This window comes from Pogona vitticeps, chromosome 8, assembly GCF_051106095.1.
Source record: "Pogona vitticeps strain Pit_001003342236 chromosome 8, PviZW2.1, whole genome shotgun sequence".
Taxonomy (NCBI): Eukaryota; Metazoa; Chordata; class Lepidosauria; order Squamata; family Agamidae; genus Pogona; species Pogona vitticeps.
The window spans coordinates 665720-689151 of record NC_135790.1 but is presented as its reverse complement, the minus strand read 5'-3'; the positions used below and the strand labels follow the sequence as shown (position 1 = coordinate 689151).

General features: G+C 49.5%; 2 protein-coding genes across 7 annotated transcripts; both read right to left on the bottom strand.

Moving 5' to 3' along the window:
• Positions 1–686: 686 nt before the first annotated feature.
• On the bottom strand, positions 687–12592 carry STAMBP (STAM binding protein). Of its 4 annotated transcripts, none has more exons than XR_002299337.3 (11): positions 12450–12592; positions 11148–11361; positions 7901–7976; positions 7469–7564; positions 6943–7306; positions 5631–5755; positions 4694–4831; positions 4451–4563; positions 3896–3995; positions 2727–2944; positions 687–2630 (listed from the first exon to the last, which is right to left on the bottom strand). XR_002299337.3 is itself a non-coding variant. In XM_020780120.3 (10 exons), the coding sequence occupies exons 2-10, from the start codon at positions 11348–11350 to the stop codon at positions 2574–2576; spliced, it is 1272 nt and encodes a 423-aa protein (XP_020635779.2). In that variant the 5' UTR covers positions 11351–11361; positions 12450–12592; the 3' UTR covers positions 687–2573. The 4 variants fall into 4 exon arrangements, 1 of the variants encoding a protein (XP_020635779.2); XR_002299338.3 differs by having other exon boundaries at positions 12454–12560; XR_002299340.3 differs by lacking the exon at positions 12450–12592 and adding an exon at positions 12355–12375.
• Positions 12593–12916: 324 nt separating this feature from the next.
• DUSP11 (dual specificity phosphatase 11) lies at positions 12917–23413 on the bottom strand. 3 transcript variants are annotated; one of them, XM_072979098.2, is made up of 10 exons: positions 23359–23413; positions 21395–21470; positions 20578–20709; positions 19515–19638; positions 19086–19146; positions 18017–18063; positions 17112–17190; positions 16148–16276; positions 15406–15450; positions 12917–14426 (listed from the first exon to the last, which is right to left on the bottom strand). In XM_072979098.2, the coding sequence occupies exons 1-10, from the start codon at positions 23382–23384 to the stop codon at positions 14156–14158; spliced, it is 990 nt and encodes a 329-aa protein (XP_072835199.2). In that variant the 5' UTR covers positions 23385–23413; the 3' UTR covers positions 12917–14155. The 3 variants fall into 3 exon arrangements, with proteins under 3 accessions (XP_072835199.2, XP_072835198.2, XP_072835200.2); XM_072979097.2 differs by having other exon boundaries at positions 23247–23370; XM_072979099.2 differs by lacking the exon at positions 15406–15450 and having other exon boundaries at positions 23247–23370.
• Between the last annotated feature and the right edge of the window lie 19 nt (positions 23414–23432).

Genomic DNA, 23432 nt, shown 5'->3' with positions numbered 1-23432 from the left:
GTCCCTAGCAGGGAATTCTAGCTCTGTGCCAAGCGGGGGTCACACGGCCACAGCTGTGCAACCTTATGACCCTCTGTGCAAGCCCCGGGCCAGACGCAGGCCCGCCACAAATCAAGGACGCTCGTGGCAAATATGCTATAACATACTTGAGGCTCCCCTTTAGCTGCCTCTTGTGTGAGAAGATCAGTCATTACAGGCAAACATTTGGGCAGTGGGTGGGTGGGTGAAACTCGCTTGCTCCACTACCTTCCTCCCTAGGAAACTCCAGGAACTGGGACCTGCCAGTTGTCACCAGAAGAGAGAGAGAGAGCCACAGGCTGCCCGTCTGTGCTGGGATTCCCAGGCCTCCCTCCCTCTCCTCAACTCCACCACCAGCGGCCTGAGCACCCCCTGAAGTGGGGCCAGGATGCCCTCCGGCATGACTGTGGTCCCTGAGGGAAAACAGCCCCTGGCATTTATCTCACAGTAGCTTTTCACGAGACCCACGGCGTCAGAATAATGCACTTATACAGAATGGTGCAACGGCCAACGGATTCAGAAACCCCGTGGCAAGTACGACCAAGCTGTATTCAACTGCATAACGTTGGTTTTGACCCCTCTTATGCAGTGAGCAGCTCAGGGGAAGGTCTTGCACGGAGAGCGCACAACGCCCTGTTTGTGAGGAACCACCCGAGTTCACGTCCAAGGCCAGAAGAACCAAATTCTTTTAATGTCTGAACAAAAACAAATTTAAAATGTGATACATACTCTCAAATGGCAACATCCCAACCAGCCCCATTGCAGAAACATCAGGGAGGGAGAGAGGAGAGGGTGAGGAATCCCTGCCACTTCCTTCTCCTTCAGCAGGAAAATACCCCAGTACAAGTAAACGGAGGGACTGGGCAGGGGGAAAGATCTGAGCTGGCAGCTGGCATCATCAAGACATCATCAGCATTCCCTTGCACATGGTGTCCTCCTAGAACCTGACTTTGGTTTGTCCTCGGATGCGAACCCTCCACAAGCAGCATTCGCCCGACCGGCAGGATTCTGACACGGCCTAGGCTTGAAACGATGCGCGGGCTGCAAGCATGGGTTTCTTCCTCAGCTCAGAGACCAGCTCCCCGTCCAGCCAGCGGCTGCCAAAGGCAAAGAAGATTGCGGGGGGGGGGGAGTTGACTCCGCCACTTGCCATTCACCCGACCTATCCCTCCTCCACCAAAGTGCGGGGACAGGAACGGCACCTAGTGTTTCCTGTTACACCCTCAGGTGTCCTATCCAAAGACCGAGGCAGGGGCCTTGCAGCCAACATGTCAAGCTTGCCAAAAACCACACACACACACACACACCCCACAATGACAAACAGAAACACACCTTCCGAACCGCTCAACGTCATTCCCAGGTGCGGTTCCAGGAGTCTCTTTGACCGCAGAGTGGAAGGAGCTCACCTCTCTTTCTTATTGGGAAACAAGAGAGCCTACAAGAGCCCATACCTGTTATGTCCCTTTGTACACGTAGAGAGAAGTCCCGGAGTCCACTGAACAACTTGTAAGGCTATTAAATGGAACACCAATGTGCCCATCAGGATGTCTAGACTTCTAAGCACAGCTTCAACCGTGTAGTGTTAAGTCAGAGATGGCCAACTTGCCATCCTTTAGGTAAGACTGTCCTCTTGTTGTCTTAGATACAACAACTCTCAGCAGCTCTAGGCAGTTTGACCAGCAGGGAGGGACCGTCGGCCACACCTGGCCGTCTGCAAGTTGCCCCACCCTGGACAAAGGGAACATGGAACTTCATTCCTCAAATGGAGTTGGATAACTGAGTACACTATTCTTAGTGGCACTTGCTTCAACTGAACGTTCACAGTACAAACCACCTGCAGCTTCTTCCTACTTGTTTCAGGACTCCCTCGTCTTTGGATTCCCCCCCCCCCCGGTCCACCATCTGCTCCCTGGGAAAAAAATCTGCCTCCAATGTGATTTTATCCCCCACCAACAAAAAAGGGAAAAAACCAAACCTAACCACAACCTCATAGAAAACACCCCCGCTGTCTTCCCCCAGACTCACTTCTTCCCAATACAGACGACACTTTCTCACTGGTCACAAAAGGCAGAATTGTTGGCACGGCACAGTGGAGCTTCAGAGCTCACACGAGGGACCGGCGGGAAGGTTCCCACCCATGTTTAAAAAGCTTTGGAGAAAAGCCCAACTGGGCCTCCTGGGGCTGCCGCCCTGCTACATGACCAGATGCTTGCAGACCGCTTCTAGAAAGCGGTGTCACTTATTTGATCCTGCACTCTCCTCCGGAGCAGGGCGTGACAGAGGTAAGCCCGAGGAGGGCCAGTGAGCCCCAAAAACTAGCTGGATCAAGTCCACCGCTGGGATCAGTCTATCGCTCCCCCCACCCGGCCAACCCCTTCTCCCCACCTAGATCCCTAAATTCTGACAATGGCACGCCATCAAAGAGAATGCATGATTCTTGTGGAAGGAGAGGCAAAATCTTGGAGATGATTGCATAGAGGGGGCATAGTTAGCGACCATTCGTTAGCTTAAAGGAGGGCAAGTTAAGGGTTGACCAAGGCATGGTGGCGTTGGCTTTATCGAAGGTCCAGGACCACCACTTCCTGTTCCATGACCGTCACGTGGCTGCAACTCTGAAAGACAAACAATAAGAGGAAGGGACGGTCACCGCAGTCCAGAGCAACCAGGGCTGTTCCAACCCACACTTCTAAGCGCCCCCTGCTGCTTACCTGTCCCTGTGGTTCTTCGAGTGGTCATCTGTGCGTTCACTACCTGTGGGTTCTGCGCCTGCACACACGGCTTCGTTCAGCTGAGCAAAGCTTTGCTGGGAAGCTCACGCAAGGGGTGCGTGTGCTCCAGGGGGCAGTTCCCACTTTCCTCCTCCGTTCCCACAGACTGCTGCAGTGGCCCAGCAAGAGGCACGAGGCCTTCGCAGAGTAAGCAGCACCTGCAGTGGGAACAGAGGGTGTTTGAAGGCACACATGACCACTCAAGGAACGACAGAGATTGCTTGGAAAAAAAACACACACAGCAACCCCCACCCCCTTCCCAGCCATCTACACGTTTCGAGTCCCCTAGGATGTTCCCTCTGGTTAGGCGAGGGGAAAGAGGCGGAACTGGAAAAGAAATGGACCGAAGCCCCAAAGCTAGGCAGTCCGCTGTGGTCGTGGGAGCTGCGGCGAGGCTCAGCCTCCAGACGGAGGTGGCAGGCTGTAGGAAGCCCCGGGACGCGCCCTGCCCCAGAGGACACCTAGCCATGGGCACCTGGACTCAGGGCCTGGACAGAACCGACGTGTCTGAAGCAGGGAGGCCACGAAGGAGGAAGGTTTGGTCCACGGGCATCCCAAGATCACCCACAGAACTCTCCCAGAGAAAGTGTGGGCTCAGCACCACCCCCACCCCCGGTCGCAAACCTCTTACTAGGGGCATCCCAGGCCGCTTCCCCTTCCCCTTCCCCTTCCCCTTCCCCTACGACAGATGACATTACGGGCAACCCTTGTCCTTAGAGGGAGCTCCAGCCTTCAGCCACAATGGCCCAGCTGCTGCTGCTGCTGCCAACACCTGGCAGCTGAGTCCCCAGGACGTGCCTGGCTCAGGCATTGTGGAGGAACCCCAGCAGATGCCCCCTGACTCTCAGAGCAAAGCATGTTTCGTTTGCCACCCAGGCTTGTGCTGTGACCCTGGTGGGAAACAGCCTTCCTATTTCTGACCTTTTCCCTCAGCATGAAGTGGAAGCTCCAACTTAGACAACGGAGGTGCAAAAAGACATTTCCGTCTGACCTCTCGGAACAGAGGTCAGAGCAGGAAGACCTTCCCGTCACAGCCTTGCTACTGCTGATGCAGCTGCAACTCAACACTATTAAGAGCCAGAGAAGCTCTTTCCCCTTTGCATACTTACAGTAAAAAGAGGGGGCTCTTTGGGGTGCGGGTGGAACCCTTTCTGCCGACAGGATGAAATTTCGTCCATGCCATGGTCTGTCAATTTAAAGAATCCTGTCCTAGAAAAAAAATGACCACAAACAAAATCAGCTGAATCCAAAGCCTGCACAGAGCTCCAGGTGAACCATCTGGATTGTTTGGTTTTGTTAGTCTTGGGCTGGAATAATACGCATGTTTCAGACAAACAGGAAAAGCTGCACCCAGGACGCTGTTACGCAGCAAGAAAACGGGTCCAATGTTGAGAAGGCGGCCGGGATCCACCGTGGGGCATACTTCTGATTTGGTTTATTCTTTATTTCAGATTATGTTTCCCTCTTCCTATATTATTTATTTATTTATTTATTTTATTTCTATCCCGCCTATCTGGCCATACTAGACCACTCTAGGCGGCTTACAATTATCCCTCATGGGCTCTCTGGCCATGACCAAGTTTCAAAGGTGGTGTTGGAAAATGAAATCAAGACAGCATTTCCTGCACAATCTAGATGCGATATGCCACCCACCCAGTACTTACTCTTGGTACTTTGGGGAGCAAACAATAGCTATAGACTCTGGCAACATCATCTGATAGGAGCAGTGCGTGTGCAGATCCACGCTGGACAGGAATGCTGTTTGGGTAGGATGTGTCTAAACAATGAGGGGGGAAAGGGGAGAAAAGGTGAAACGGAGCCCAGAGAAAGTTGCATGAAAACCCAGCCCCACAGGCAGAACCCTCGAACCAACGGTGGCCCCAGGAGGGCCTGACCCCAAGGCTTACATGGATCCACCCCAGCGTTATGAGGCTGTGCTGGTCCTGGATTAGGAAAAGCTCCTCTTCATTCTCAGTGTTGCAGTAATCAGGCCCCCCGTGCTGCTTGGGGATGATGACATGGGTTATGGTGAATTCGTTCTGCATCTGCAAGGGGGTGGGGGTGGGGAGGGAGGGAGGGAGGGAGGCCAAAAACAGCAGGAGAGGAATCAGCACTTCCTGGACACAGAAAAGAGCAGATCTGCACAACAGCCAGGCAGCCCTGATGAGGCCGCCTGAGATGACAGGCCAACGTGTCCCAAAGAAGCCCATCCCATAATCGCTGGTCTGTTGGCCTGGAGTTCCTTGGCCGGCGAGGCTCTCTGCCTGGCTGCACCACCTACTGGGCTGGCCCCTCCCTTCCTCCGAGCAATCTGGTGCCCTTCCTGATTTTTGGAAACCCCACCGTCACCATCCACCGTGACCCCCCCCCCGCCTCCTCTGCTGACTCTTTTTTCCTTAGGCCACTTCTTGTTCCACCTGTACTTGCACCAGGCCCAGCTTTGAAGGGGCCACTTGGGGGTGCCTGGGCACCTCCGTGGGCCTTCCGAGGGATTCAGCTGCTGGCCGAGGCAGCGGGTGGGCGGCAGCCCTGCTGTGGAAGACCTGCCTTGGCCCTTTCCTCCCAATGGTCCCCACCCTTTTGTCTGCACGCTACTGTGGGGAGCGCAAGCGGCAGCAGTCAGAGCCATGCCGGGGAACTCGTGTATACTTTCCAGAAGGCCTCAGAGGGAAGTGGTTTAATCATCACTCACTGTGAGGGAAAGGCAGGCCCCTGCAGCTGGAGAAGACCTGTTCCTTGGGCCTATCTAGAACTACAAACAGGGACCAAAGCACCCACCCCACCTTCTCGAAGCAGAGGGCAGCAAGACGCTGACTCGTGAGTTTATCCAGGAAGTCCCCTTACCAGCTTCCCACAAAGGATCCCACACGTCTCCACGCCCCTGGCCGTGTTGGCCTCAGCCAGCTGGAGGAATTTATGGCAGAGCTCCCGGGGGACGGTGATCTGGCGAAGTCCTTCAATAGTTGCATCTACCGAGAGAGAGAGAGAGAGAGAGAGAGAGAGAGAGAGAGAGAGAGAGAGAGAAAGGCTCGGGTGAGCCAAGGCCACAAGGCCGAGGAGTGCAAGCCTCACTGGTTTCCCCTAAGGAAGATCCCATCCACAGGGACACCCCTATCCCTGCAAGATCATCGGCCCCGTCGCCATGCCGACAGACCTCCTCGCCTGCTGTTCACCAAGAAGAGGCAATGCAAAAAAGATTGCTTTCAGAACTTCCCTGACAAGGCCAACTCCACTGACTTCGGCCAGAAAGAACGTGCGACAGGCCAACGAAGGGGAAGCAGCTATGAACCAAGAAATGTATCAGTCAGGTATGCGCTGGTCACACAAACTGTTTCTAATGTGTTTCATGCCATGGACAAAAGTCTTCTGATTAAAATTAGGAGTACCCCATCACAAAAATGTGTCACTGTGTGAGTGTCTTCTGTACCTCTTGTATCATTTTTTTTTCATTCCTGAGAAAAAATGGACCCATTTCAACCATGTTACATGGGAAAAGGAGGGCCAAAAGGAAGAGGACACGGCCACAAGAAGGACCAAAAGGCTGGAGGCTGGCTCTTCTGGGCAGCCTTCTCAGATTCTGGAGGAATGGCCTCCTTTGCGCCTTGGTGACCTCACTCTCCTCTCTCTGGCCTCTCCAAGACGGGGAGGGCGCTGCCCTTTCCAGGGCCTTTCCGGTTCTTTCTCAGGCTGCTCTCCTTCCTGGGTGCCTCCGAGGCCGGCCCTCAAGAAGCCCCCCTGACGGCTTGCTTCTGGCGACTGAGCTGCAGCTCTGCTCCCGCAAGACGGCAGCCTCCGAGGCCCAGCAGGCAGAGCTGGCCGCCCGGGAAGGGAGCGAAGGAGTGGGAGTGGGAATTCCTTGGGCTGCCCTGACCTTCAGGAGATTTATGTTTGGGGATGAACAAGAGGGTTCGGGTGGGAAAAGGGCAGCCAGAGGGCCTGAGAGAGCTCAGAGAAGAACATCGCTCAAACTGGGGGATTGTAAGGTTAGAATTGTTCACTGCCTTTCAGTGGCAGGTGGGTTTCTTTCTTGGTTGTGTGTTCTGCCTACGTGTGGAGATTTCTTCTAAGGAGGAGCCATTCTGTCAGGACGGCTCACAAACAGCCCACACAAGACCGGGGGGGGAGGGGGGGGAAAGGATTTCCAAGAGATACTAACTGTTCTCCAGGACCCCCAGGGTGGCCGGCTTCAGCGACCGGTCCACGGCGGGAGGCCTCGGGGGCCCGCCCCCTCCGCTGGGGCCCCAAGGCTGGGCGGGAGCCACGAGAGTCCTTGCGTCCGTGGGCGGGGTGACCGCCCCAGGTACCAAGGGGCCCTCCAAGGCGTCTGGGGTCTGTTTGCCAAACTGCTGCAGGATCTTCAGGCGCTCCTTCTCCAGCTCCTGGCGCCGGATCATCTCTTCGAAGGCCTGGAACTGCTCCTGCTCCGCCTGCTGCTGCTTCATCAGGGCCACCCGTTGCCGCTCCTCCTCCAGCTGCTGCTGCAGCGCCAGGTGGTGGGCAAACTCCTCCTCTTGCTTCTTCTGCAAGGGGAACATCAGACACAGACAAGGTTCCAGTCACCCTGGAGGAACCTGCAAGGCAGGCCTCGCCCCCTTCTTTCCGCAAAGGGAGGCAGGCCCTTTCCAGCACACACCACATGTGGCCTTCCTTGGGAAGGAGCCGAAAGACCTTCCTCCACTCACCTTCCGTTCATTGTACTCCGCATACTCTTTGTTGTATTTTTCTAAAAGCTCCTGTTTCAGCTCCTCTGCTTTCGGGAAGGCAATCTCCTTCAGTTTCTGGGAAGCAAAGAAAAGAGGACACCCCATCAGTGTCTGGAGCAGAAGAAGGCGGGAGAGGGAGAAGAGCCGTCTTTCCCTGGGAACCACCCTCAGAGCAAAAGCACAACAGCAAAACGTGTGGGGCAGATCGGGAGTGTGTGTGGGGGGAGGCCTCCCTTTCATTCTCATGTTATTCTCAGCAAGGATGAGATGGGAGACCCTGTGTGGCTAAAGAACTTATCTCAACAGTGGGCTAAGGGATTTATTCTGGGAGCAGAAGTATTCTTCTAGTAGAAAATCTTATGAAAGAATTTTAGTGTTCCCCTCACCCCCCCCCCCCAAATTGCCACTTACTTTGATTGTGTCTCTCTTCTCCGGAATGACAGCAGTTTTGTAATCACGATGCTTTGGAAGTTTTTCTATGAAAAGCCTGGAGTAAAAGAGCAGAGAGAGAGAGAGAGAGAGTACTGTGTGTGTGTGACTCTATGACCACAAAACCAATGCACACCCTTAAAAACCAGAAGTTCCAGGACAACTCTCTTTCCCCAGAAAACCAAAAGTCTCCCTCTTCTACCCCCAGAAGGACTGGGCATGAAAGAATGATTGGTGCAAATTAAACAATTTATTCACACTTGAAAAGCATGGTTGTCATTCTGCAGGCAGGTGAACATGAAGCCAGGTTACTCCAAGCGCACGCTGACAGAGAGGTCAGAGCATTGGACTGCGACTCAGGAGAAAAGAGCAGTTTCCCAGAACACAACATTTAGATTCGGCCACAGCAAGCGCTCAAGCCATTTCCCTCATAGTCAGGGCACCCAACGCCAAAGGCCCAGCAGAACAGAAAGGCCATCCCGTGGGATCCGTCACTGAAAAAGCTCCCCTTCCTGTCCCGCCTCTGTTACCATGAGAGCAGAATCCCTTTGTTTAGTTAAAGGAGGCTGATGTGGCTGCCAAGAGAGACCAGGGCTGGACGGGTTCCACTCCGTTTTACACTTCACAGGTCCCTCGGCCGGCGCTGCCTCCTAGCAATGCCCATAAAAGCTGAGGAAGCGCCAGGAGTTCAGAGAACCGAGGGCGATGCTAATCAGGAAAAAATGTACTGAATGCAAATGGGTGTGAGAGGAAGAAAAACTGCACCCAAGACACTTGGGGTGCCCACCCCAAGGGGGGCACAAGGGAAAGAGCAGAAGACTGGCCGTGCCAGGCCCATCTTCTTTGGGCATCAAGTACTCAGCCTTAGCTCAAGGAATTAGGGGAGGGGGGGGCTTCTCTTGTTTATCAACAAAACACGTACAAACACACTCAACTAACAATAAGGATACAATGCATTACCACAGCGTTAGCTACCTGATAGCACAGGATTTCCGTTTCCTTTTTTTTAAGCAAAAAAGAAAGGGGTTATCTCATTGCATATTTTAATAGGTTCATATACTGGGGAAGTGATTATCTGACTGTTTCAGTTACAGTAATTTAACAATGGAAGCCAAGCTCTGTAGAGTCTGACTCTTCCACTGGAATTTCAGGACTGGTGGCTTTGATTTGTGACTTTATCCACAAGGGTCACACTCCAAACACGTGCCCACTGCTTTGTGATGCTTCAAATGATGATTTTCAACATGGTAGTGGGGATGTCAAACTGAAGGCACAATGAGTGGTCCTAAACTCGGAGGGACCGCTTCTGAATCAAGAATGCAGATGGGACTACCTTGCATCCCATTAACCTGCAGGAGAGAGGGGGAAGGGCTCACATGTGATTCAGGGGATTGTGAAGAAAAGTAGCCTGTGCCTCCCAGTCCCCAGTCAGAGAAAGGATTATCTTCTTGGGAAGTGAATGAATCAAGGCTCTGCAAAATAAGTAAACCCACAGGATCATTTTTGGAAAGATACGGTAATATAACCGATATCTCTTCTGGGTCTCTGGCAATTCAGAGCCTAACGGATGATTCTTAGGGATGGGAATTTCAAGGGGGGGATTGAACTCTCAGGACCATAATTTGGCAGGAAACCCTGGGTGCGTGCTTCCCCCCCCCAGGCGGTCTGATGGGTCTGGGGGCTGCCAAGCCACTCTTTCATCTCCCCACCATCCTCTTCCTGCCTTTGAAAGGGACCCTTCTGGACCTTTGAGTGTCAAAGGGAGGCCTCTCAACTTGCAGGGAGGGCTCCTTTCAGGGAACAGCACAGAGGTTAAGACAGCTGCTCTGCCCTCCTGCCCTTTGAGGGCTCCCAGACCCATAATTCAGCCTGGAGGTGGGGTAGGGTTCCTGCAGAATTATGGGACTGGGAGTACTTTCCCCCCACATAACTTATATCCCTAACGATTCCAATAAATCGCTAAAGCTATCTGGAATTGTCCAAAAGGCCTCAGAAGAGCTGGAAAAATCCCTAAAAGCTCAGGAAAAATGTAATGCTGCCACTGTCAAGTCTTAAAAAAAATTCCATTTCTGACTCCCTGATAATAAAGCAAAGACCACAAGCTAGCAGAAATATATGCCCACACATACATGTGTGGCTGCATTCATGTATTTACACCTCCCAAGTGAAACCTAGAACAGGTTTTCAATCCACATAACTTCAAAGCAGCGCTGCAACCCAGGCTTCAAAAGTAACGTTTCATTCTCTGTTCATGGCAAAGATAAGGAAAGGCAAATGAGAACCTAAACAGTCAGTAACTCATCAGCGCAACTGAGGATCAATGAAGGATGCTGCAGGAGGTGTTGCACATCCCTGACTTAAACTAGGAAGTGAAGCAAATTGTCAGTACCTGGGAGATCCTTTTGCCCTCATAAATCCAGGGTACCCATCATCAAGAATCAGCTGATGAGCGCTACAGACTCACAGGTCCTGCTTAAGCACATCTAGCCTTATGGAAGCTATTCCTCAGAGTGCGTATTAAGGGAAAACGGCTTGACTTTTTGTTTGCCCTTGTTATAAAGAAATCACACATCTCTGTTCATGGTGATGCTTTTGTTGCAAGGATCACATTTTCTGCCCCGCACAGTGGAACATTTCCCTGCCTGCTACCTTGACAGCTATTGTGGCGCCCATTCTCTTTTGGCTATGGCATCACCAGTGACAACTCCCATTCGCACCTTGCTTATGCCAGATTATAAACTTTTCAAAATAATTATTTTATACCAACTGGAGGCCAGCTAGAACTACTAAAGTGCATACATTTCTTATTTCCTTAGAAGTGTAGAAACTAACCACGTCACCTGTAAGGTGAGAAAAACAGAAGAGCAATCAATTAATCTGCCCCTAGTAAGGCTCCTTCATCCCTAGCCCATTATATGCCATTTCCACACTTCCTTACTGTCTCTGAAAAAAGGAGTTGTGGAATAATTCACAAATGTTCAAATGTACATGAGGCACATTCTAAGAGGCTGGATAAATCTTTAGACTTTGATTCAGGATCCTGTTTCCTCTTACTGGACAAGGTAACATCTTTCTTCCACCTTCTGCTCAAAAATTAAGAGCTGCTGCACTTCAGTCACATCACAGGTAAATGCCTGAGCTCAAACCCAGAAAGAACTCCAGTTTACCAGGCTGGCCTATCAGAATAAAGAGGCTTTTGTGTAGCTAGTGAGCATAGCAAATTTCTTACGTAATGTATTTGTTGTACAATATAAAGGCCCGTTCGATGTTGCCTTCTTCGGAATAGATAGCTGCCATCCGGATGATTTCAACACCAGAACGGAAGTACCTCCGTGGGGGCACATCTTCATTCACCTCCACATTGCTGCCTATTTGGATAAGGCCCCTAACCCGTTCTTCTGGGGCCAGGCTGACATCTGTATGGTCAGGCATAGGAGATCAGTCTGTGGAGAGAACGGACAACAGAATACCTCACGGAAACACCCAAGCCTGTCTGGGGATATTTTATTTTGCTTTTCTCTCCTGCCTTTCTTCCACACAGAGCCTCAAAGCACAGTGAGAAGTAATACTAAAACAATAGCCATGTCTACATAATCGTATTTTAAAAGCCACTAACTGTTAAACAACTGAAGACATGTCTAAATGTGGCAGAAAAGAAGAAAAACTACAGCAACGCTAGTGGAAGCTTTTTTTCTCTCTCAGCAGGCCATTCCTTTACCTGAAAGGAAAGGTTCCTGCTTGCCCGGAAGAAGGATATGGACTTCATAACCTTTGCTGATAAAAGAACGTAGGAGAAAATCCACTTTGTATAAGGACACTCAAGTCACACTTTGCTGGGTTTTTAACCAAGGGTTAGGAACCAGCCTTCCCCGCCCTCGCAGGTGCCTTAAGAAAGTGGAAGTGGCCACTCCCTAATCAAGAGCTGCAAAAGGTCCGCTTATCAAGGAGGAACCCCTGAGGAGGACCTTTCAGGAGGCCTGCCCGGGGGGGGGGGGGGCGGGCAGCAGGCCTTTCCTGGCGGGGCGACCAGCTGGATGTCGGTTTGGCCATTTGGGCGGCGGTGCTCTCTGCCCAAAGGAAGGGCCCACCGGCCTCCTCCCACGTTTGGCCCGAGCCTTTCAGGGGCCCTCCTAGGAGGAGAAAGGGGACCTCCCCGTCCTGCCCTCTCTGCGACCCCCCCTCCCCTTGGGAACACCCCCCCACCACCAGGGGGGCCCTCAGAGGAGGGATCGCGGGGGGCCGGAGGGGGGGCTTCAGCTCACAGTCCCTCCTTCTTGGGGAAACCCCCCTCGGCGCCGAGAGGGTCCCTTGGGGGCTCGCTGCCCCCTCCCTCGCCGGTGCTGGTGGGTCGGGGGTCCGGCTGGGGCTCGGGAGGGGTTTGGGTTCCAATCCTCCCCTGAGCCGCGGCGCCTCGGCGTCCCGCTGGGCCGGCCCACCTCACAGGGTTGTTTGTGGCTGGGGTGAGGAGGAAGAAGGCCCAGAGACCCTCCCCGGCCAGGAGCCCCCACCGGCCCGAGGCGCGCTCGCTCACCTGCCGACGGGGGCGGCCTCCTTCCCCGAAGAGCGAACGGCGGCCCGGGAAGGGAGGGGAGGCGAGGCGGCGGCCCGGGCCGAGCAAGGCCCTCTTCCGGGAGAGACGCTTGGCCGAAGCCCCTTCCGGCCTCTCTGGCCGGCCTTCGGACACAGAGACGAGCAACCGTCGGAAGTGGCGCTCAGGAGGCGGAAGTCAAGGGAAGTCCTGCCGGAGGGGGCGGAGCTCCGATGGGAGGGGAAGAAGCCCCGCCCCCTCCCGGCCTGTGAGGGGAAGACACGGGTTTTGGGCGGCGCGGACGCGTGTCTTCTGCTCTCCCTCGTCTCTTCCCCCCCCCCCCACTCTGCGGAGAGGTCGGTCTGGAAAATTTTCCATCCACCATAAGGGCATGGTGGCTGCAGCGACCCACATGCACTTTTTGAAGGGTTAAATCGATCTTTTTAGTGCTAGAAAGAAAATGTGTCAAATCCGAGTCCATGATGCTTTATTAATCGGTGTCTTTTTTTTTTACTGCAGAAACAGAAACATGAGAAGAATCTTTCTTCTAAGGACAAAATTAAGAAAATTATTATTGTGGGGAAATTCAGCATTCCACTAGCAACCACACAAGGAAGGACACTTGCCTGCCCTGAGGTGAAGAAACCACGTTCTGGCCAGGAACTGCCACCCTTCCTATTTCCGGGAATTTGAGCCCATAGACTAAAACTCTGTTTCTATCTTCAAGTGAGATTAAACATGCACACAGAAGCCTCCCCTTAAAAGTCTACTAATTTCACCATTAATGTGGTCTTTCCAGGTTTCTCTAAATATAAAGTATGTAGTAGACATGGCTTACTGGTCTTTCCACTCTAGGATCACCATGCAGCTTGCCCAAGGCTGCATGGAAAACAAAACATATAAACCCCTGAGCTGCGCCAACACCCTCCAAGTGATTTCAGCTACCCTCCCTCGTCTCAAAAGCTGCAATGGGAATTCAAATGTCCAGCCACTGACTCAGCAGCCGAATACTCCTCGCCGCTGGACTGTCTCAGTACTCTTTCACATTACCTGCTTTGCAGACAAAATGTTATAATGCAAAAAAAAAAAAAAAAAAAACAAGGTGACAGCCTGATGCCACACGATATAATTTTTAAAGTCTTCTGGTAGCCAATTCATCTACATCCATTTTAAAGGAATTATATGAGTCACACAACACATTCAATTGAGCCTGTAGCCCAAAAATAGTTCTTTAAAAAATCTATCTTAATGATCCATGTGACAAGCAGTTAGTACAGTATTTTCAAGAAAATGCTTGCGAAGGTAGTGCTGCATTTTGTGCATGTAATTAAATGTTGCATGTTAAACTGCAGCAGATGAAAATCATTATTTTACAGAAATGTTAAATTCAATAGGTTAGCAGCATTTGTGTAAGAAGACTCAGCAACACAGGGGCATCTCATGAGTTCAGCTAATCAAGCTTCTCATCTGTGTTCTCCTATTAGCAGGAACAGTTACATCTTGTTTGTAACCTGGCACCAAAAAATAACTTTAAAATCAAGCAAATTACAAGCAGTTATTGATAGCATTGATTCACACATACACACTAGAAGTCTGTTGGCAACAGAGCAGTATAACAGTGAATTCTCATCCGCTGAATACACAGCAAACCAATTGATTTGTCTTCCGTGAATTTGAAATTGTCCTCCTTGCCTGTTATGTTCCCATCACTAAGAATTCCAGCGGGGTCGTCTATCTATTTTATACCTTCCCTGTTGCAGCGAATAATGAGAATTCTGCAGGTGAAAATTCGGTCTTTGATATCCTTGGAAATGTTGCTGGTAGGGTGTGTAGAGTGCTCTGTGGTTGGGCTGGGTGCTGTAACCTGGTCTCTGCTGGATAGTGTTTGCTGCAGGGGGGTACTGAGGCGGGTATTGAGGACTGTAAACAAACTGGCCTTCATCGTAACAGGTGACGACATTCCGGGTAAGACACATTTTTCTGAAAGAAATGGCATAAACTTAAGATGTGAAAGCAAATTCAGAGTACTGAAGAATTTAAACTGTGGCAAGGTAATTAACTAACACACATCATTTAACAAATGCAAAAATGAAACTGTAGTCAGACAACCCAAATCAGACACATGAAACATAGTTTAAACCATCAGTTTTGAAAGATGGAGTCTTTGCACCCTTTCTAAAAGCAAGGAGCCGTGGGCTCCTCAGTTTGGGAACAGCACATGAGAAACCCCTCTCTCAGCTGCCTGTCAAGTGGGGTTCCTCAGGTGAAAGTGGTCTCAAGGGGTCCTCTCCTGAAACTATTTACAGCCAGAAAGCATCATTAGCTGGTTCCTTAGATAAACAGGCCATTAAAAAGTTAAAATACTTTGGGTTTAAATGTTAAAACCAACAACCCAAACTGACCCAGAAAGTGACTGGCACCATTCTTTAGCAAAGGATCAATTCATGAGTTCATACCTACTTTATTTCAGGAAACAGCAGTGATTAACATTGCAACATATCCTGTACGAAGCTGCATTTATTTTAATCAGCACAGCATATATTAAGACAATGCTCAGTGGTTGAACTCTCGTCATTTACTCTAGAATTTGGGACAAGACTGCATGTTTGAAGTCTATCGTGTCAACATAGAACCCATCATTTTATCCGGAATTTTGCACACCTTGTGTTTGTTCCCTTTGGAGTTGCAATGGGCTTCAGTTAAAGCTCTTCCAGCTCCACTGCTTATTAGCCCCAGAACCACTCAACTCCATGGGCTCTTTTTCTCTCCTGTCCCTAGATCTTTAGGAAATGCATTTTCCAAGAAACTACCAAAACAGCTTGCATAATTTATTCTAAGAATGAAAAAAAAATCACTATTGCAGAAGGGAAGAGCTCAGGACTATGGCTACACTGAGAAAGATACAAGGCAGGATGTGTGTAATATCTTCAGAAATTTCCAGGAATCTCTTGTCACTTACTTGTGTGGGTGTTGCCTGTGCCCTCCTCTCCTAGGAGAGAAATGCCTGGGAGGGAGAGAGAAAGGGAAAGGCTGTAAGAACTGCTGAGCGCACAAGGCCCTAAGCTAGTGTTCCCACACAAAGTCTCCTTCAGCATTCTCACTTCAGCCAAATCTAGGTGTAAACCCCATTCTCTGAAGGGGGCAGCTCATTTAATGAGGATGTGGCATGACCCCACAGCCCATTTTTCACCCAGGGGAGCACATTCTCTTACGGCCAACGTTTCAGGGGCCACACACCAGCTGTAGTGGGCAAAAGCAAGAAAGTGGGCGGTGTTTCAACCCCCACAGATCCAGTGGCTTAGGGGAAGAGAGCCAGGGGGACCCTGAAACCTATCCCTTCCCCTCCTGGAAAGCAAGCAGGGCTCTGGAACAGAGGAGGACGGGCAGAGTCTGGGAGGAGAGACCAAAGGTCACGGCCCTGCCTGTGTGTGGCAGCTTTCCCATCAATGGGAGCTTTGAGCAGAACCAAGACAGACACTCTCTATCTCAAGAGAGGGGTGAAGAACCAGAACGATGCCCCAGAGATGGTTCCCGAGGCTGACCTAGAGAGTGGGCAGGTGTTTGATCTGACCACTTTCACTTGTGAAAGCCCACTTGAAAGGCATCCTGCTTTGGCCAATTCTCACTTTCTGCCACACCCCACAGCCTCTGTGTTGCCTGACTGTAATTGTTGTCCAAAAGAGAAAGGGAGAAAAAGAAACCTTTGTGCTTCCGAGGGAAATGGCTGCAAGCTTTGTGGGCTGTATTCGGCTGCTTCGAAACCAGGATTCGGAAGAGGGCCACAAGGTCCTTGAATCCAATGGCTTCCTGGAACTGCCGTGTGATTATTTCTGGAAAGAGAAAAATTGTGGAGGTAACAGTGTAGTGTTTTCTGAAGGTGTACTTTTGTGAGGATGCACAAGAACTGGCAGCTAAGGAATGGCAGGTAAGGCATCTGAGCTGGAAATCAGGAGGTCCAAACGGACTTGCACGATGGAGTGCTCCTGTCCAGCACCAAGAGACAGAGTGTCCAGAAAGACCGCCAGGCTATTGCATCGCCTTCCTGCTAACTCACTCCCACACCCCATTTCCTGTCACACTCCATCCAGGATTCAGTGTGGCCATCGAATATACTCAGTCCTTATAGGACCTGAAGAGGGTGCTTCGGTCATTAACTTGCGTGTGCCCTGGGAGCTTCCTCCTGCATTTTATACACAGCTTAGGTTAGACCAGACCAGCTATATATAATGCTAACATTTATGGAAAAAGCTCAGTAACAGCAGACTGGACATCCTGGTGATGAAAATGCCTGGAACACAGGTGTCAGGAAGAGCAACAGGCATCAGAAGTGTGGCCATTTCAAGCTGAGCAAGTTTATGAACAATCACTCCCTTTAAAAAAAAAAAACACACAATTTGGTGTCTCAATATCTACTACAGGACTGAGAAATATTTTTAAGGAAAAGGTCCCTTTTTCCTGGGTCAATTATGACGGGCAGTGGAACTGGGAGGAAGGATGTGTCCCTTTTGTATTCCTCTGAAGCCTGAAGCAATGAGCACCAGTTCCTGACCGGGATTTCTTCTGCCAAAATCCTTGATATGTGTGTCAGTTTTTTCTTTCCAACACTAACTGGATACAAAGTCAACAAAACTTAGCAAACAGGGCCTTCCAGAAGAAAGTGCTTACCTTCTCCTGCTCGATCCTCTCTGAAGGTCTTCAATGTAGTTCTTCCTCTCTATAGAATGCCCTCTGTAGCTGTTGAACACTAAGAGGAAGAAAACGGGTTTTACAGAGTTACTCTGTGCCCACTCATCTGAGAGCAACCCCCTATGACGCAGAAATGTGCTGTCAAGAGTTTTATTTCTAAAACAGCAACACTCCATGGCTGCTGTGGTTTTGTGCTCCCTGGAGGTGATCCAGTGATCCACAAGCAGCTGCTCCCCAAATTGACCATTTTCTCCTCTGCCTCCAGTAAGTGAGCGGAATAGTGGGCAAAGCATCCCTCTCTAGAGGTCATCAGACCGGCAACACCCAGCACTCCACACCCCCACCCCTTTGACTACACTGGTGAGGGCAGAATTGCAGTGGAACCACCTTTCAAGTGACATGCTTTGTCCACCCCAGCCTACACGTTGCAAAAGAGATGCCCCATCTCTGGACTGAGTGCAAGCTACATTGGCTCAAGAGTGATCTCATCGATGACCTAAGTAAAGTGGGTCAGCATTAGCCTTACACATCGCACTGAAAAAGGGGGTTGTACTGAGATAATTTTGGCCTATGTAAAGTCACTTAAAAAGCTTATGGCATGGCTTAAAACACTTCCTAGCACTTTGCTAAGACACTACATCAGCTCTGAAGTTCCATTTTTAATGCTCATCAGCAGAACAAGAAAAATAAAAGCATATATGAGAAAGGATTCCAGCCAAGCTTGGGGGGGGGGGGTTACTGATTCCAAGTAGTCCATTGTTGTTTACATTAGTGCAACAAATGCTCTAAAGAATTAGGCTGAAGCAACTGTCCTCCAGACATGGAACATTTTTGGGAAATCAAGTCAAAACCCCGAACGCTGCGCATAAGGGTTTAGCACGTACGTTCAATTGCTGTGTTTGGATCCATTCCTTCAACATCAATCAGGTACCTTTACAAAACAGCAACACATTTATTTAGCTGCATGAGAAAAATCAGTACAAGAACAAGTACTCACAATACAACATTTGCAAAAAATAAGTGATGTGGGAAAAAATATTTATCTAAATGCTTGTCTGGTTACACCTAAATGACTAATGCTTCTCACACACCAATCTGGATATTAGGCATAGAGCAAAAATACTTACCACCAAAACTTAGCAGTGTGATTCTCTATTTAATGAAACCCAATGGATTCAGATATCCAGAAAACCCACTTCATAGAAGTACATCCTGATTTTAACCGAAGGGGAGGCGTTATGGCTTTTATACTGAACAGGGGTGCTTTCTATTTCATTTGCATCCCACCTTTCCTCCAAATGTTGAGAGGAACCCAATTAGGCTTACAAAACAATTACATTCAATTACATAAAATAATTACATTTTTTTAAAAAAACACCTCTTTTCTCTGAAGCCCCTTTAGTAGACAGAGCAGGCAGGAGATAAACCCAGCCACTTTGGGGGGGGGGAGTTTCCCAGCCTGCGAGCAGCCACATAAAAGGCCCTTTTGTGTCCTCCTGTAGATGTGTTTATGAGGGCCACAGGACTGAGAAGGGCCTCCCCTGAAGACCTTAAGTCTAGAGGCTTGTGCATGACAGTAGCCAGCACTGTGTACACACTTGGGAGGCTAATGCCAGCCCTGCCCGTTCCCTCATTCTTCATGGTTTCAGTGCTGGTCTGAAGAGGAAACATTCCTGCTTGTGGGTAGGCTCTAAATGTGAGCAAAAACCCTGGCTTTCCAAGGATCTGAAGAGCTTACGAGTGAAAAGGAACTGCTCTCCTCCTGATTTGGCACTGAAACCACACAGAACACAAAAGTGATGGTGGCAGGGCTACCCACCCTGCACCAAACGTGTTCACAGTGCTGGGCAGCATAATGCCTCAACAAGGCTGCTTATCAATCTTTAATTTTTATTCATTTAACTTTCTGAAGCCAGAATGCTGACCAGCACTTTTGCCCTAAGAACAGCTTACCTGCAAACAAGGTAACCCGTTCGATTCAAGCCATGTGTGCAGTGAACTCCGATGAGCTTGTCTAGGGGGACAGGAAATTAAATTTGTGGTTTTATACAGGTCCAAGGTGAAAAGGTAATTTTATCTTGGAAACTCCCTTACGACAGAATGCATGAAAAAGCTGGCACTCCCTACAACTGTCAGGACAGTTGTGCCCAAAAATTAGTTGTTTAGAAAGCACTTTGTCGGGCAAAGTAATCAGAAACACCGTTTCCTGAAAAGCAGAATAATGCATGAGGAAGACCTGAATAGAATGAAAAGCAAAGAAGGCCTAGTCATGTAAGAGAAACAGCATAGCTTTTAGTCAGTGGCTAAACATGGCATGCTTTACTAGGGGTCATAACTTTTCTGCCGTCTACGCCCAATCGCAAACAGGCTGATCACGCTCACCGTTATGTTGGTTTTCCATCAGGAACTTTTTCACGGCACTTTTGAACCTATGGATTGTGTCTCCATCTGGTACTTCATGCCCCACTGTTAAAATCTTGCAATACTGCACTGTGTTTGGCAGATCCTGTAAGAAATTACAGAACACAAGCTTGTAGTGAATACCAAAAAACTAGTTTCAAGTTCAGGTGCAGAAGGCATACTTGCACTTGAGATCTCCCTCGTTACTAAGCCCAGTTCCATCCTAGACAGTTATGTCCAGTTACTTCATTGGCATCTCCCAACTAACCTGACTCAAGGCTTAAGCCTAGCAGCTAGGCAACAGAATCTTGAATTTTTACTCCTTTTTAAGTTAAAGATCCATTCTTCCTAAAGCTAATGAGCAGTGACCACCTTCCGCATAAGTCACTAATTGGCCCATGCAATGCTCTAACAGCTCTGCTGACCAGCTGGCTGAACCACAGGCTATTCCTGCCACTCAGCTGCACACACACCTCCTCCATACAAGCTCAACCAAGAACTAAGCCGGGGGTGACTATGCTTGATGCAAGACTGTTCAATGATTCTGTCGGGCAGCAGTCTATTGTGATTGAGGATATTGATAATCATGCCAAAAGGATGGGGACTGTATTAGAAGACGTACAAGTCAGTGTAACAGCTTTACCCATTTTAGAAAGCAGAAAACCATACGGTGTGTTGTCTGCAATATATACTTTGTTTTCTGACTCCACATTACATTGCTTGGAAGTATGGTGATCAAAAAACCAACCCTAAATCTTTTTCTTCAAAGTTTTGTTTACAGAGAGATGCAATGAAGAACCTCTTTCAAAAGACAAGAAGCAAAATTCTAACCAGTGTTTTTATTAAAATGCTATGTGATCATGTGGATGAAATCTAGTAGTAAATCACAACAAGAGTAGGCCCAATGAATCAGTGGGGATTTGGTGAGTCAACTCCTCTGTAAAGTCCATAGATTCATCAGCCTACTCTAGTTGCGACGTATTGCTGGATTTCAGCCTATGAATAATATTAATCTTTCAAGATGTGTTTGGGAAACTGAACGTACCTCTGGCTCATAATAGCGGGTAGTATACGTCAAATCAATAATCAAACCAAGTTCTTCTTTCTGCTCTCTAACCTGATTAACAAGGTCTAATGGAGAAAAACGCTCATTTGGGGCAAGCCTCCATTCAAAGCTCTGAAAAGAAATCAAAAGTATTCAACCAAATATTTTGATTGGCTGTCAAAATAAAAGATACTCTGATATCATAAGTAGAACACAAGTGTATTTGTGAAACATTACCACACACTCTGTTAACACTGTGGTTACACAAAGTGGTACTCAAAGCCGGATACGAAACCTTTCCAGAAATTAAAACAGTTACATTCTAATGGCTTACCTGTCACAATTCTAGGTTGAAAAATTCATCTTATAATAGGAAACAAGCCATGTTAGGAAGTCACACTAGGAACTACCCCTTTTTTACTCTTCATCACTGCTACACACAAAAAGTGTACCTCTTCAGATATGCTAAACTCCAATTTCCATGGGCCGCAACAACCAGAGATGAGGGAAGCCACAATCCAACACTATATGTTTACTTCTTTTATTCACATCTCATTTCTCCCCAACCACAGAATCCAAGGTAGTTCACAAATTAAAACAACCACAGCTAGAAAAGCAGTAAATTATAATATCTAAACACAAATGAGCTCTTAAGCACATACACAGAGGGAAAACAGTTTTGGAATTGTATTCGCGAAGTTTTGCAATTCATTTAAAAATGTAACAAAAGTATACAGAACATGGATTATGAATGAACTCTTCTTCAACAATGTGTTAGTGGACAAAATCTTGAATGAAAAGAAAAGGCTTCACCTACCTTCTTTAGAGGGACTTTAAAAGCAATGAAGCGTGTTCCAGGTATTCTTTTTCCAAGAGAAAGGTAATGTGTCCATCTAGAGAAAAAAGAATTACAGTTCAGCGCTCCTCCTACCAAAATATTAATTGGGTGGGGTTGCAAATGCATAGATACAATTAGATACACTATTTCCCTCAAAATAAGACCTAACCTGAAAATAAGCCCTAGTATGATTTTTCAGGATGTTTGTCATATAAGCCCTACCCCAAAAATAAGCCCCAGTTAAGTGAAACCCCGCCCTCCACCACTGTGCAACAACTAGAAGATGACATGACCGTATCTGAATCAGTGTGGATTGTTGTACATGGGAAAAAATAATACATCTCCTGACAATAAGCCCTAATGGATTTTTGGAGCAAAAACTAACTTAAGACCCTTATTTTTAGGGAAACAGGTTAATATAAGAGAAGAGGCTTTCTATAATTTAATGTCTTCCATGGCTTATGATCTGTTAATCAGTTTAACTTTCAGGGCTGCAATACTTTAAAGATACATGATCACGCAGTAATGTACTGTATTGGAAAACAAACATGCAGATTAGAGGGGGAGAAACCAACATGAAGAAAGAGCTCCTGGTGCTGTGACGGCTACAAGAAAGGAAAACAACTTAACACAGAATACTGTACTTATACACCAACAGGGTTTGGAATGGCTAAGTGTTACTTTAATGCTTACTATGGACTTTAAGGAAACTACTGTATGTCTTGATTGTATGTTCCCCAAGTGATTGAACAAATTATTGATCGTTCTAGCCAACCACTTTGAATTGTCCTTGCAACTAAGGATGAAAAATATTGTACAACAATGCTGTTCAGACATAGGCTAAGGACAGGTTTTTCTTCCCCTTATGCTACTCTGGAAAGCACTACCTGTGACTACGGTCCCCTCCTGCACATGCCCTTATAAGACTCCACCCTAAGTGGATGAACACCTAAGCCTAGGAAGACAGGCTCAGGTTTATCAATCTTAGGAAAGGGGAGTAGTTTCTAACCTCCCTCTCTCTCTTTTCTTTCATACACATGCCTGCCCTTCCCCACTAAAAATGAGTGATTCAGGGGTGGTCTCCCGTCCTTTCAGGGGCACAAGGACAAACACACACATAAACACACACACACACAGAGCGGGGGCCCTTTCTGCGAACAGGGCTAGCTGCCTCCTAAGAGCGCAGAGGCTCGCCATGAGCTGCAATTACAAGGCGGCCCCACAGAACTACAACGGGAAGGCCCTGGTGCCTCCACCCAAAGAGCTGTGAGGAAGAGACCAGGGTCCCGTCCCGGGGGTGGGTGGAGGGAAAGGAGGCTGCGCCCTTTCTTCCCCGTCAACAGCCCGAAAGGGCGCTGGCCTCGGCCCTGATCGACGACGAGCCTTTCCCCACCGAGCCCACCAGAGGAAAAGGCCCGAAAGGCCAGGCCAGGCCAGGCCAGGCCAGGCCAGCCGCCGCGGCCGCTCCCCCCTCCCCCCGGGCCGGGCTTTTCAACGGGGAATAAAGGGCCCGGGCGGGGGTTTTCCCCTCCTGGGACCGGAGTCTCCGCCTGCCCCACGGGGAGCCCACAGGCCCGCCAGGAGGCCCCGGGGGGGGTCGGCAGGGGGAAGGCAGCGACCCGAGACGGGGGGGGGGGAAGGAAGGAGAGGCCCGCGGGATTTAGGCCCTTCGGCCGGGAACGGAGCGCTCCCCACAGGGAGGGAGGGAGGGAAAGAGGCTGCTTTGCCTCAGGCGGAGAAATTGCTTGGGACGGCCGGCCGACCGGCCCCCCCCCCCTGCCTTGAGGCCGCCAAGGACCGCGGAACCCGTCCCCTCAGCCCCGCCGCTCACCGGTCCGGCACTTCGGTCTTTTTCTTCCCCATAGCAACAATGTTCGCCGCCTCCCCCCACCCCTTCGACAGCCGGTCCCATCCACTTCCGGCCTCCACTTGCCAGCACTCACTCGGCCGCTTCCGTCTGTGACGCCATCACCGCGCGCCCGTCGGCCCAGGCTGCCTCGCCGCGGGGCGGGGCGGG